The sequence below is a fragment of the Pogoniulus pusillus genome, chromosome 17, assembly GCF_015220805.1.
Source record: "Pogoniulus pusillus isolate bPogPus1 chromosome 17, bPogPus1.pri, whole genome shotgun sequence".
Taxonomy (NCBI): Eukaryota; Metazoa; Chordata; class Aves; order Piciformes; family Lybiidae; genus Pogoniulus; species Pogoniulus pusillus.
Genome location: NC_087280.1, coordinates 11067064 through 11080890, shown reverse-complemented (window position 1 = coordinate 11080890; position 13827 = coordinate 11067064). Strand labels below are relative to the sequence as shown.

General features: G+C 36.2%; 1 protein-coding gene across 4 annotated transcripts in view; it reads left to right on the top strand.

Moving 5' to 3' along the window:
- The window catches only part of DMXL2 (Dmx like 2), a 50326-nt gene that overhangs the window by 29087 nt on the left and 7412 nt on the right, over positions 1-13827 (top strand). The window contains exons 23-37 of one of the 4 annotated variants that reach the window (XM_064157626.1): positions 398-662; positions 1401-2479; positions 3516-3707; positions 5281-5357; positions 5901-6028; positions 6636-6884; positions 8312-8493; positions 8813-8943; positions 9821-9906; positions 10138-10339; positions 11296-11413; positions 12200-12262; positions 12660-12746; positions 12828-12949; positions 13644-13779. In XM_064157626.1, coding sequence (XP_064013696.1) covers positions 398-662; positions 1401-2479; positions 3516-3707; positions 5281-5357; positions 5901-6028; positions 6636-6884; positions 8312-8493; positions 8813-8943; positions 9821-9906; positions 10138-10339; positions 11296-11413; positions 12200-12262; positions 12660-12746; positions 12828-12949; positions 13644-13779 — 3117 coding nt within the window. Of the gene's footprint in view, positions 1-397; positions 663-1400; positions 2480-3515; positions 3708-5280; positions 5358-5897; positions 6029-6635; positions 6885-8311; positions 8494-8812; positions 8944-9820; positions 9907-10137; positions 10340-11295; positions 11414-12199; positions 12263-12659; positions 12747-12827; positions 12950-13643; positions 13780-13827 lie in introns of all 4 variants that reach the window. The other 3 variants (XM_064157625.1, XM_064157628.1, XM_064157627.1) reach the window with 3 other exon arrangements.

Genomic DNA, 13827 nt, shown 5'->3' with positions numbered 1-13827 from the left:
ACCTGAGAACATGAAGAATTTTCTTCAGCAGTGTAATTCCGTAGATGATGTCATGTTAAGAATACGTGTTAACATTGAAGTTGGAAGTTACATTCATTCTGCTAGGTAGAATGAAAATAAACCCCTTCTGCCATATTAGTTTTTGACATGCTGACATAGTGCTATGCATATCATAATTCCTGAAACAGAAGAAAGTGCTCCTCTTTCCAAACATGGAAGAAAGTATGTTACTTAGATATATATCATGTACCATGGTTTTGATGCAAAGATTATTGTAAGCTTTAAGGAACAGATATGATGAGAAAAATGGGTCTGTCCTTTAAACATATCTTGCTATTAATCATTAAAAAACTACCTGTCCCTTATAAAGCAACCTTTTCCCCACTTCTTATTGTAGGTGTGCCTTGAGAAAATGGAAGACATCCAGCTAGCTATGGTGATTGCTCGTTTATATGAATCAGAGTTTGAAACCTCTGTCACATACACCTCCATTCTTTATGAAAAGATTTTGGGTTGTCATAAGGATGGCAGTGGGTTCAGCTGTACTAAATTGCATTCTGATCCATTTCTGAGAAGCATTGCGTACTGGATAATGAAAGATTACACAAGAGCACTGGACACATTATTGGAACAAACACCTAAAGATGATGATGAAAACCCAGGTAAGAGAAAAACATCAGTCAGATGGGGCAAACTTACTATGATAAAGTAGAGAAGTAGAAATACTTCCTGTGTATATATAAGTCCTTTCTCCTGAAATGTCATTATGTGAAACCAGTCACTGGCTTATGTACTGCCCCACTCAATTTCTACTTTAAAAAACAACAATATTTTTTTTTCCAATTTCTTCCAAGGATTTGTTTCCAGTTCAAGAATACCAAACTTAGTTTAGTTGTCACATAAGCTTAGGAGGGCCTTCTTTCTTTGGTACTTCTCAGCTGTATCTCTCTACTACTGAATGATGTCTATAGTCTTTACTAAATTCTCATTCAAGTTTCTAGCAATCAGTAGTGTTCTGGCAGGATTTTGCCTATCTTGCCTCTTCTGAGATTAATGTTAAGTGGCAGATGGCTACCACAGGTTTCTGTGGCATATTCCTTTCCCTGGGGAAATCTTTACCTGTCTGATCCTATCAGCTTTATTTAGGCTTAGCTGAGTGGAATATAACAAGGCAAATGAAAGAATTTAGTATCTTTCTACTCATCCAGCTCATACCTTTAACTTTTTTGTGGTGAATAAATAACTCTTCCTTTAGTTGTTGTTGTTGTGGCAACTAGACCCAAAAACCGTCTTTGGTTTTGTGTTTTGACAAATGTCTGCAATGCAGTAAGTACTTCAAAATAGAATAATCCTATTTTAAAGCCATTTTCAATAGATGTCCTATCTGTTTAATTCCTTAGTTATTGTCAAGTCCTGCAATCCAGTGGTATTCAGTTTTTACAATTACCTTCGGACCCACCCTTTGCTCATCCGAAGATACTTCAGCTCACCAGAAGGGACTTTGGCCACCTTAGGTCTGAAAACTGAGAAAAGCTTTGTGGATAAAATTAATCTTATCGAAAGAAAACTGTTCTTCACTACTGCCAATGCTCATTTTAAAGTGGGCTGCCCTGTGCTAGCTCTTGAAGTCCTTTCCAAAATTCCAAAAGTAAGAAAAAAGTCTACTGTAGCCACAGAGTCATCTAGTTCTCCAGTACAGGCTGGTGTGTCAGATTCCAAAGCTCTAAGGGATGGTGCTGGAAGTAGTGATATAGACTGGTCCAAGCCAATCTCAACCCCCTTTGCTTTGGAGAATACTGTTGAATCTTCATCACAATTTGACTGGAGTCAACCTGCAGTGAAATTTGATGATGAGCCCCTTACTCTTGATTGGGGTGATGACAAAAATGGATCAGATGAAGAGGACAAAGATGTTGGTATAATGATGAAAGACTCAAAATCTGATTCTAAGAACGGACATGATGATGAGAGAACCTCAGAAACACCACGTGAGGAGACTCCTGATGCAGGAGACACTGAGGTTGATGTCATTGCTGAACAACTCAAGTTCAGAGCCTGTTTGAAGATCCTTATGACTGAACTGAGGACTTTGGCTACAGGTTATGAAGTAGATGGAGGAAAGCTCAGATTTCAGCTGTACAACTGGCTGGAAAAAGAGATAGCTGCTATGCATGAAATATGCAACCATGATGCTGAGGGCAAAGACTACTGTAAAACATATACCAAAGTAACTGGGGATCTCCTGGAGCACGATGAGATTATGGATAAGCCAGACATTGGCTCTTATGAACGGCACCAGATAGAACGACGGAGACTGCAAGCCAAAAGAGAACACGCTGAAAGGCGGAAGTGGTGGCTGCAGAAGAACCAAGCCCTTCTGAGAGTTTTTCTAAGTTATTGTAGCCTTCATGGGGCACAAGGTGGTGGGTTGGCATCTGTAAGAATGGAACTGAAGTTTTTATTGCAGGAGTCCCAGCAGGTAAAACAAATTCATATCATTTCTGTTGACAAGTACAAACAGCTCTGGACTGTGAATTTTGTGGAATGCTTATGTTTGTGCCTAAATAGATGCATTTTATGTTCTACAAGTCTAATGGTCAAGATGGTTCAATGTTCTTGCTACTTCACTCTTGCCACACCCTGATTGTTTGAGTCTTCATCTATTATATGACATTGAGGATTAGGCTACTTGTAATTATGGAATATAAATGGTGCTGTTTATGTTACAGCCTCAGCAGTATATGCGTGTTCCAATGATTTTTTAGTTTTGATCACAATATTGTGGGTGTATCTGTATAATAAATTAAACTTGCAACTGCAAAATATGACAAAACATTCCTTGCAGCTCAGCAAATCATGCAAAGGAGCTACAGTGACTGGCATCTTAGCTGCAAGGCACAACAAATAACACCAAGTCAGACAGAGAAACACTTTCTTTTGCTGTATTATGGCACTTACTTCATACAAAAAGAGGTGTTTAATGGCAAATGTAAATGACTAACCTGAGCTGCAACAAATAATCTGATACTGGGCCATTTGTTTAACTTGCTTTAGCTCTAGATTTCTCACATTTCAAATAGGAGCAGCAGACACCCACTTTAGTGCTACTAGGCTTAGCACAGACTTTTAAGAATAAAAAATATATATTTGTTTCCCCTTGAGAAACTCAGATTTGACTTTTGTTATTAAACTCAGGCTAGTGAGTATTGTGTCAACTTATGCTACTGCAAGTGTGTTTATGGTTAGTGTTTTTAAGTGACAATTCAAACACTTCCTAGTGAACTGCATAAAAAGACTCTTCCTACACTAAAGCAAGAAGTGTTCTGGCAGCCCTGGCTGTCAGATCTGACCCACGTTATTACACAACACAGTAAAGTCTTGTCTGAGTAGACAGTAGTGGAAGAAGATAGCTAACTCTATAAAAACATTAGTGATGTAAAATGATCTTTCTTTTATTTTTTTCCACTTTATTTTTCAAAGCAATAATTTTCAATCCTATCTTTTCTTTTAAACAGGAAACAACTGTAAAACAGCTTCAGTCTCCACTACCATTACCCACAACACTACCACTGCTTTCTGCAAGCATAGCATCCACTAAAACTGTGATAGCAAATCCTGTGCTGTATTTAAACAACCATATCCACGATATTCTTTACACTATTGTGCAGATGAAGTCACCACCACATCCCAATGTTGAAGATGTCAAGGTAACACTGAAAAGGTTTTTTAATACAGTGGGACATGAGCATGCAGAAAATAAATTGTGGCATGTAACTTTTCAGCACTTACCCCTTCAGGATACTGACCTTCTTCCTTAAGTCTGGCAAACTGAAATTTCTAACACCTTTTTTCAATCCAGCTCCTTTCCTATTCCAAATGTTGTGAATGTTCAGTAAAATACTGGAATTTTTGCTCTTAAATTATCATCATGGAATCATAGAGTGGTCTGGGTTGGAAAGGACCTTCAAAGGTCATCTAGTCCAACCCCCTCTGCAGTAAACAGGGGCATCCTCAACTAGATTAGGTTGCCCAGAGCCTTGTCAAATCCTGTATGGGAAGTAATGAATGTAGAGATGAGACACAGTAAGTTATGTTGTAACCTTCTATTAATACAGATATTATAAACCTTACTGTAACATGAATTTCCTCAAGTGTACTGGCTTCTAAGGTTGTGGTGAGTTACTTTATCTGACTCCATACTTAGGGGTGAATAAATTCTGTTCAGTTTCAGTAAACAGAAAGGAAAAAACACTGAAGAGCCTGAGACTACGACACAGTTAAAATTATTCTGTACATTGAGTTCAGTATTCATTAAATTAATTTGAATGTATACTGACTAAATGAAAGCAGGAAAAAAAATAGGAAAGTAACTTAGTTGTCCCACTGAAGGGCAGTTAAGTTTCCTAAACTGTAACCCAAGCTCTTTTACATTTCATTTTCTCTTATATCAGTCAACTCCTTTTTCATGCTGCATTACACTACAGCAAGCATCTTTCTTACTTTAAAGACTCTCACTCCACATGTGTTCTTTTTTAAAAGAGAATTCAGAAAGAAAACCTATTGCTTCCTAACTGCAAAACAACTATCTAGAATGTCTAGTATGTGATTAATGAAAAGATGTAATTGAATGTAAGGTAGGTTATAAAAAATCTACATTGCTAACAGTTTGACAGTACCATTTCCTTCATACTGCATTTCATCACACTTCCAAGTAATCCTTGCATTTCTTCTATCTAAGAACTGAAGTGTTTCCACTGCACCGTGAGACAGTTACAGAATATTATTCTTGTTACTCCTGGATTCCTTCTGAAAAATTCTAAGCACATGAGGGGGAAAAAAGAGATCACAGAGAGAACAGTCATACAATGATCAGACAAAGCTGTGTATTTTATGTGCATATTGAACAATTACTACTGCATCGAACCGTGATGTTACATAATAGGGCTTTCAGGAACTGTTCTGTTAAATTCATTAGCATCATGTAACAGGACCTAGGTAATCACTCCTTCAGTATACTCATTCACTGCAGCAGTTCTCTGTTAGAATAACTTTAATTAATACAATATTAGAACCTTTCAACTGCTATCAAATGACCTTGAATAAGCAGTTGTAATTTTCAAAGCTTTGCATTGTAAACTTAAAGCAACATTGTTACTATTTCCTGCACTTGGTTTAAAATGGGGACCTTCCTGCACGATACATTTGCAGTGCTGTTTAGAAAGAATTGTAGTTTACTCACCTTATAAGTTGTGTATAGCTTATTGGCTCTTTTAATTTTAGGTGTACACACTTCATTCTTTAGCAGCTTCACTTTCTGCATCCATCTATCAAGCACTATGTGACAGCCACAGCTACAGGTAAACCCAAAAGTTTCCTTACAGTATGCTTTGTGTATATCCAAAAGTGGAAACTCTTCATGCATCTGTTTTGATACATAGATCCAATACAATAGAAAAATCTGGTGTCATTCTCCTTTGGGATGCTTCTGAAAAATACTTGAATGCTATATTTCTGCACCTTCGTTGATGATCAGTAGTGTGCAGGGGAAACATTTGAGTCTAAGCGAAGTCTGGTTTCAGACTGTTTATATTCCAAATTTGAACTGGAAGATAATGCTTTAAAAATATTTTTTTAATTCTCTTCAGAACAAATATTAGTTTTTGAAAAAGCCTTTTCCTCTCTGGAGCTATGCATATGTCATATTAAACTTCTTAGTGTCACATGGAAACATATCCAGGTTTAAGTAAAAATGTATTTTGTATCCATGAAGTTACAAAATTCTTGACCTAGTTGTATACAATTTTAATTGTTGCCTTTTCTGATTAAAATGGGAAGCATTTATACATTCTATACACTCTAAACTCCTTTCTTATCAGAAAACAATAATTTGTGTTTAGCAGTCAAACAGAAGCGAATCAGTTTACAGGGATGGTTTATCAAGGACTGCTTTTGAGTGATCGACGTAGACTGAGGACAGAAAGTATTGAAGAGCATGCAACTCCAAACTCATCTCCTGCTCAGTGGCCTGGTGAGACAAAAATAATGGTTACTTTTAGCAGCACTGGACCACCTCCACATTTTAAAGTAATTTCACCATCCTGTAATATACAGTAGATGAAATCATAGACTGTCAGTTATGGATAAGTGTTTCTGATTTAGATTTTCATGTATCAAAACAAGTAAAACTGAACTTCTTATATGGCAAACGTCTTGCTTGAAGAAGAGATCATGATATTTAGAATAAACTCTATAAGCTGAATCTTTGTCATCCTAAAATGTTTTCCTCCTGTCTGCCTCACCCCCTCGCAAAGCTCTTTCTGTAAGGTGTTTCTACAGTACTGCCTTAGGCCTAATACTTTACTCTCAGTAAATGAGCATAAATTCAGGGGTTTGAGGTCAACTATGAAAACAATGCAAGGGTTTCAAAAGCAAGATGAACTGCCCACAGGTTTTGCAGAGAGGTACAAGGCAGATGTCCCAACTCAAGAAGGTTTTAATATTGATTCTACTATCTTTCTTTGTTTCATCTGCATATAAGTATCACGTGGCTACTAGTATATGTTTAACACAAATTGTAGAGGTAGAACATTTCCTTCTTTCCATTAATATTCTGACTTTTTCTCTTCCCTTTGCAGGTGTGAGTTCACTTATCAATCTCTTAAGTTCAGCTCAGGATGAAGACCAACCAAAGTTAAACATCCTGCTTTGTGAGGCTGTTATAGCTGTCTACCTGAGTCTCCTTATACATGCCCTTGCAACCAATTCATGTAATGAATTATTTAGACTAGCAGCCCATCCTTTGAACAGTCGAATGTGGGCTGCTGTGTTTGGAGGAGGAGTGAAACTTCTTGTAAAGCCTCGAAGACAGTCAGAAAATATTCCAGGTATTTTATTCTCTAAAAGTCATACTAATGATTTGTATTTTATACCACTTAGTAGCCTAGTAGATTTCCTTCTTTTTGAAGACAAAACCCAAGGAAGTAGAATTTATGTATCTACTGGCACGCAAATAGTTAAATTAATTAACAAGCAGAAAGAATATTAGCCTTGCAGTTGCCCTTTTTAGTGACACACACCAATTCTGAATTTCCCATTAGAACTGTACAGTTGCTATTGTTACTTTTACCACTTCTCAGGACTTCCAGTCAGCATTTTTTAGTGAAAAAACATATAGTATAAAGCAGTGTTAATAGCTATGGTTTTCTGTGAGAGATGAGCCTTATTGTTTAACTACTGCAGTAACTTGGAAATAGTATTTCTGAAACAGATTTCTTTTGCAAGATGTGGTTTCATCTAGTACAAAACCACAGAGAAGAAATACTAGCTTCATCCATCAGGAATACAGTTTATGCTTGTGTAAGCTCCAGCAAAACCTAGGAATTTTGTAAAGACAGATGAATAGGCCTTAGTGTACTACATGAGGAAAAGCAAAAGTGGAGATGGTATTCAGGCTCTGAAGACTAAACCAAGTCACAGACTTCACACTGCAGCACTCCTGAAAAATTGTCACCCACTTGTAAAACAATGATAGGCTTGAAACTTAGTGCACCATGATAAGCACAACAGATGTGTCATTCATGGAGTAACTGAAACTCAGAGGGCAGTTATTTTCACAAGCTGTTAATATGACTATATAAAGTCCTGTCTTCATTTGAGATGTGTTCTGTTTTCCTTTAATCTACAAGCTGCTACAGCTTCTGATGTTTCAGAGGACAGTAATGCAGGTTTGTAAAATCTTGCAGTGTAGATGAATGTTATTAGTGGCTTTTTTAAAGAGTTTTTAACTACCTATTTCCTTTGTAATAAAGTAAGTGTGATCTTCAACATTGCTGGCCAGTAACACTTTGACCAACAAATTCCACATTAATATTTGGAGAACTAGTGAGACATTTTGAATCATAAAACTTTAAAGCAGACTTTAGTTGTAAAAAAGATTCTCCCTCCATTCAGTGTTTTTTACACTGTCTTAAGAGTTCTTTGGCTTGTATTTAGAATTACTACTATTTGTGCTGTTTCTCAACCAAATTTCTTAATTTCTTGAGAAACTTTTTATCTTAAAAGCTACATCTCCCTGAGTCATGTAATAAAATCTATTTACTGTGATATATATAACTTATAAATACCACAGCTACTGAATTTACATAGGTGAACTTTTGTAGGATTACACTTACTTTATTTAGGCTGGCTTTGATTTTTCTGAATCAGTAGAAAATAGTACCAGTAACAATGGGTTTAGCGGCTTCAGTGATAAAATACAGCCATTTCTAAAAACAGATTACTAATATCAGCTTTTCAAATTACCTTAATTTAGCTCCACCTCTTCCATCAGAAGAAATGGATAAACATCGCCGTCGCTTTAACATGAGAATGCTGGTGCCAGGAAGACCAGTAAAAGACAGCACTGCACCACCACCTGTACCTGCAGAGAGACCCTCTTACAAAGAAAAGTTTATCCCTCCAGAACTTAGCATGTGGGACTATTTTATGGCAAAGGTAATTCAATTTAGAAAATGTAAGAAAGGCTTCTTTATCCTCTGTTGAATTTTAAAGAATAAGAATAATGTAAAAATACAGAGTGCTCTTCACAGTAAGTTGCAGAATGTTATCCTCACAGTAAAAAATTACTTAACTTCCAAAACATATCTCTTGTCAGTAATAGATTAACACTTGTGCTCTTGCTGTTTGTTTGGGTTAGGGAAACTTAAAAGTTAACTTGTCATTTAAACTCTGTGACAAGGGTAGCTAGAGTAAGAGTTGATTCTTAGGAGATAAAAAAATTGCTCTTACAGCAGACTTTTACTTTGTGTTGCAGCCATTTCTTCCTTTATCAGACAGTGGTGTTATATATGATTCCGATGAAAGCATTCACAGTGATGAGGAAGAGGATGATGCTTTCCTTTCTGATGTACAGATCCAGGAACACAAAGATGCCAATTCTTACAGGTCGGCAGAAATTGCCAGTGTTTCAGAATAATTGTGTGAATATAATTTTCTTACAAATGAAAGAAAAGGCAGGACCTTTGGACTGTCCAGTTTAAGTCAAATGACGTTAGTATCTGTGGCAATAGGATTATAGAAGCGACAGATTCTATTCACAGCAACACTTGCCAAAAAAATGGTTTAGGAAGTCAGAGCTGTGTGGGGTTTGCTTTGGGGGAGGAGAAAAAATAAATAACATCTCCTATCTTCATTTTTAAGATCCAAAGAACACGAGGTACCACAGTTCCTGATTACAAGCATGTTCTTTAGTTTTTGAACGAGGAACAGATTAAATAGAACACTTAAAAGATAAGATAAAATGTTGCAAGATAAAAAGAAATAAAGACAATGACCTCAGCATTCTACTAATGGAGAACAATGATGAGTCTTTTATGTGCTCTGCAAGTCACTCCTTAGTCCTTACAGGACATGGAGACTTGTATCTTTAATATTTGTGAGACTTGCAGTGTTAAAGCTTTTGCTATGAATGCCAAACTCAGCAAATGTCTCTATTAATCATGATTTCATGGAGAATTTCATGAGAGGTTTCAGGAGGCTTGCACTTATTTTTCAGTCTTGCAGAGGCTCACCCATAGACACAACTAGGGAAAGAGTAAAATAATCTGGCATTCATAAAAGAGAGAAGAGGATACTATCTGTACAGGAAGGTGCCCTCAGAGGCACCCTTATGTTGCACAGCTAATTTATTAGAAGCTTCCTCTGTGTGTCCAGTAAACAACAGTGTTTTTCTAATCTGTGTATTTGGTAGAAGGAAAAAATATTCTGCAGAAAACTGTGTTTACATGGTTTTAACACAGCAAAATCCATTCTTTTTATACAGCTGGGCTCTTCTGCATCTGACAATGGTAAAATTAGTTCTGCACAACGTTAAAAACTTCTTTCCCATTGCTGGTCTGGAATTCACTGGTATGTTAAATTCTCCTTTATGTTATAGTTCTTTAGAAGTGTCTTTCTGACAGACTTTGCTTTTAAATTTTTGTTATTTCAATTATAATAATTGAATACAGTATTTTTTACAATTGCCAGTGAGTGCATTTCCATTCAAGACTTTGTTTTTATGGTTTTATTATTTATGCAAACTGTAACTTCAATGATTTTTTTCCCTCTAAGTCTTAATGTACTAATACTTCTGTTTAGACCTGCCTGTAACATCACCATTGGGCATTGCTGTAATAAAAAATTTGGAACGCTGGGAACAGATTCTTCAAGACAGAATGGACCAGTTTGAAGGCCCACCACCAAATTACATCAATACTTATCCTAGTGACCTTGGTGTAGGGGCAGGACCAGCTCTTCTCCGCAATAAAGCTATGATTGAACCTGAAAACACACCTTTCAAGTAAGCATCTTTTTCCTAGCAAAAACAGAGGTTTTGATCATAGAAATACTAAATATTATTTCTGCCTAAAGTTAAGCAGCCAAAAGAAGGTTGTCTAGATCTTGGTTCTAGCCAATGCTTCACAGAAATCATTTTCCCACATCCCTTTTTTCCTTATGCAGCTGGCTTCTGCAAAAGCCTTTACTTATTTTGCTTCAGTTTTCACAACTGCATCGAGAAAGGAAAATAAGGAAAGAGCAAAGATTGGAGGACTGCTCTTCAACTCCTTTTACTATTTCCCCAGTAGCAGCTGTCTCCCACCCTAGCTTAGCAAACAAAAGAATTCCATAATCCATGCAGATGCTAGGAGAAGAGAAAAAATATTGTAGTATGGTCTTTGTAAAGCCAGTCCTTCCGTGTTTAGACCAGTATCATGCTTGCAGTATCTTGAAATCCAGATAGTGAACCATGTATGTGATGTTGGATTTGCATGGGATTTTCTTTGCTGCAGGATTTTACTGAAATATCATTACATAAATGCAAAGCTTTTTTTTTTAGAAATATTTGTCCTCAGATCTGAGGCAGTTAATTCTTTTTAGCTCATCAATGAACTAAGTAGTTGTATTTGAATACTGAAAGAAATATGTAAGAAGTTTTGTAGGATCAGGATAATTCCAGCATAAACTAACTTTTGTTAGAGGGCAAATATAGACATAATTAGATTAAACTTTAATACTTGGAAAATAGTAACAAAATGTGGATTATTTTTAAAAACCACACGAAGAAAGTATCTTGATGTTTGCCTTGAACAAATTAGTGCTTAAAGTTTGGTTGGGGTTTTTTTTGTTGCCTTTTTTCCAAACTGGAGTTACCTTTGAAGTCATTCAGAGTCTGTCTTAAGATCTGGGGCAGGGGGTTGACACCTTTAATTATAATTAAGCTTTTTCTCCCTTTCCCCCTACTTCTATTTTATCCAGATCAAAGGATTATTCAGCTCTTCCAGCAAAAAGGCTCTGGCATTTTCTTGTGAAGCAAGAACTTCTTCAGGAGACTTTCATAAGATATATATTCACTAAGAAAAGAAAGCAAAGTGAGGTAAACAAAGGGTGGAACTTTTTTTAAGGAAAGCTCAGCTATAACTGTTCCTCAGTCTTCTTTTATTTTTATCTGTGTTTTTGTTGGTATTTTCCTTTCCTTTCTTTCATTTAACACTTTGGACTCTTTTTTAAATCAACATGACTGTCACATTGTTTATAAAAATACCAACTGAACCAAATATTTTCAGACAAGACTTATCTCACCTTACCTTTATATATTTGAATACTTTCCTAATAAAGAAACAGAACATTTTTAATATTGGTAATAAGTAAATTTGAATATTCATAATTTTTTTTCTGTGTATCATATTGAAAAATACATTTAGATGGGCTAGTACTTTGCATATATGTATATATGCATGAGTAATATATACATATAAGAGTAATATTATATACTAATATATAATATGGGGCTTTACCAATTGTATCAGTTAGAACTGTAATGAGTTCCAACTGAACATTTAAACCAACACTTAAGTGCCATGGAAAATAAGTATACTGTTTAATATCTTTAACAATTCCTCTAAGTGTGGAGTTTGTGTGTGCATTACTCCTCCATTTATTTACTATATCATACATTTTGTGCTCATCTAGGAGGCATTACATTTTAAGTGAGTTTGTTTAGATTCCTGTCTTAGTTTCTGTGGCTTTTATAAAAGTTAAAATACGCTTGTCATCATTTACTGACAGAGTGGCCTTTAAAATCTAGTTTGGAATGTTTCATTCTTTTTTTATATTTGTTTGTGCATGTGTTTTGTGTTTGTGACTGTGTGATGTTATGTAGTCTGTAGAAGATCGTGTGGAGCAGGTCAAACAAAACTGCGTAGCAGAAGATCACAAAAACAAGGTAGTATCCCTTCTCCCAAACCTACAGTACATTCTTAAAAGTTCTGTGGAACTGGCTCTTCTTTCACTAATGTGACTAACAGAAGCTCTATGTTCTGTGTAGTCTGTCTTGAAGGCTTTTAATCAGTGCATTAACTTTGGATGTCCTGATAATTGAGATGACTGAACACCTTGTAAATACTGTTGCACACACACACCTTTGTGTTTCTTGCACTCAAATCTAACATTTGACTTCTAGAACACCAAAAAGTATGAGAAGTCTAAAGTTTAGCTTCCTAAACAATGCTGAGGCCACTGAACTTTTCCTGCATGAATTTTGTATAAACTTTTGCAATCTGAATATACCACTACAAAATGGATTTTCATGCTAATGGAAATGTCTTATAAATGTTTTGTAGGTTGAAGCAGATCTAGGCTATCCTGGAGGAAAAGCAAAAATCATTCACAAAGAATCAGATATGATAATGGCATTTGCAGTTAATAAGGTAAGCCTCAAATATTACAGGTAATTGTAATAAAAAGATCTTAATTATAGTTCGTATAAATTTTCTGTTTGTGCTGCACAGGCAAACAGCAATGAAATCGTTTTGGCATCTACACATGATGTTCAGGAACTTGATATTTCAGCTCTACTGGCTGCTCAGTCATTTATATGGATTGGGGAGGAATATGACAGAGAATCTAAAAGGTAGGATTGGTCTTTGCAATTATATTAAGAGTACTGGTTTATTGTGAGGCTGCATGTATAATAGCTGCATAAGTGCAAGTGGAGCACACAAAAAAGGTTAATTAATCTTCTTCAGCAGGTTTCAGATTGCTTTACAAAGTAGTGAAAGAAGGCAAAAGAATAATTACTGTCTTTGTTTTTACATATGGAAAAAATAAGGATTTGAGGGGTCTGAACTGCACAATGAAGTGCCATAGTGCATAGGCTACTAAAGGAAGTGCTACCTTAGAAACTATATCTGCATCATTGCAGTGTTGAGGCTAGTTGGGCAGCTGCTGCTAGTTGCATAATGCAATGGCCTGAATTACTATCAGCTGCAGCAAGCACTCATCTGTACCATGCTCCCTGGCACAGAGCAGTTATACAAACAGACACACAGGTTAGGAATTTTCCAACATCATTCTTCTTAAGATAGCTTTTATTCTCAACATCAGCCTACCACAGTTTAAATCATCTGTTAGGGTTAAACATCAATGGCTTTGAAGCACGTGGATAGAGTTGTGCAATGTAAGTGCGGGAATTAACAGTTTATAAGTCTCATTATAATCACCTCCTCTACCCATTGCCCTTGGGCTTTTGACAATGAACTAAGCAAACAACATTGCTGTCAAAGAAGCATTTGTTTTTAAAGTAGAACAATGCTGTTCTCTTACAGTTCTGATGATGACTTTCGTGGTTCTACCACAACACTGACTCAGTCAACTGCACCGTCTTTTGGAGTGAATCAGATACAGCCATCTTCATCCATGCCATGGTTGGGCAGTGGTCAGACTAGCACTGGAGCTGGCGTGGTAAGTACTTTTCTCAAGTGCAGCTCAGGACTGCTTTTTACTAGTGTA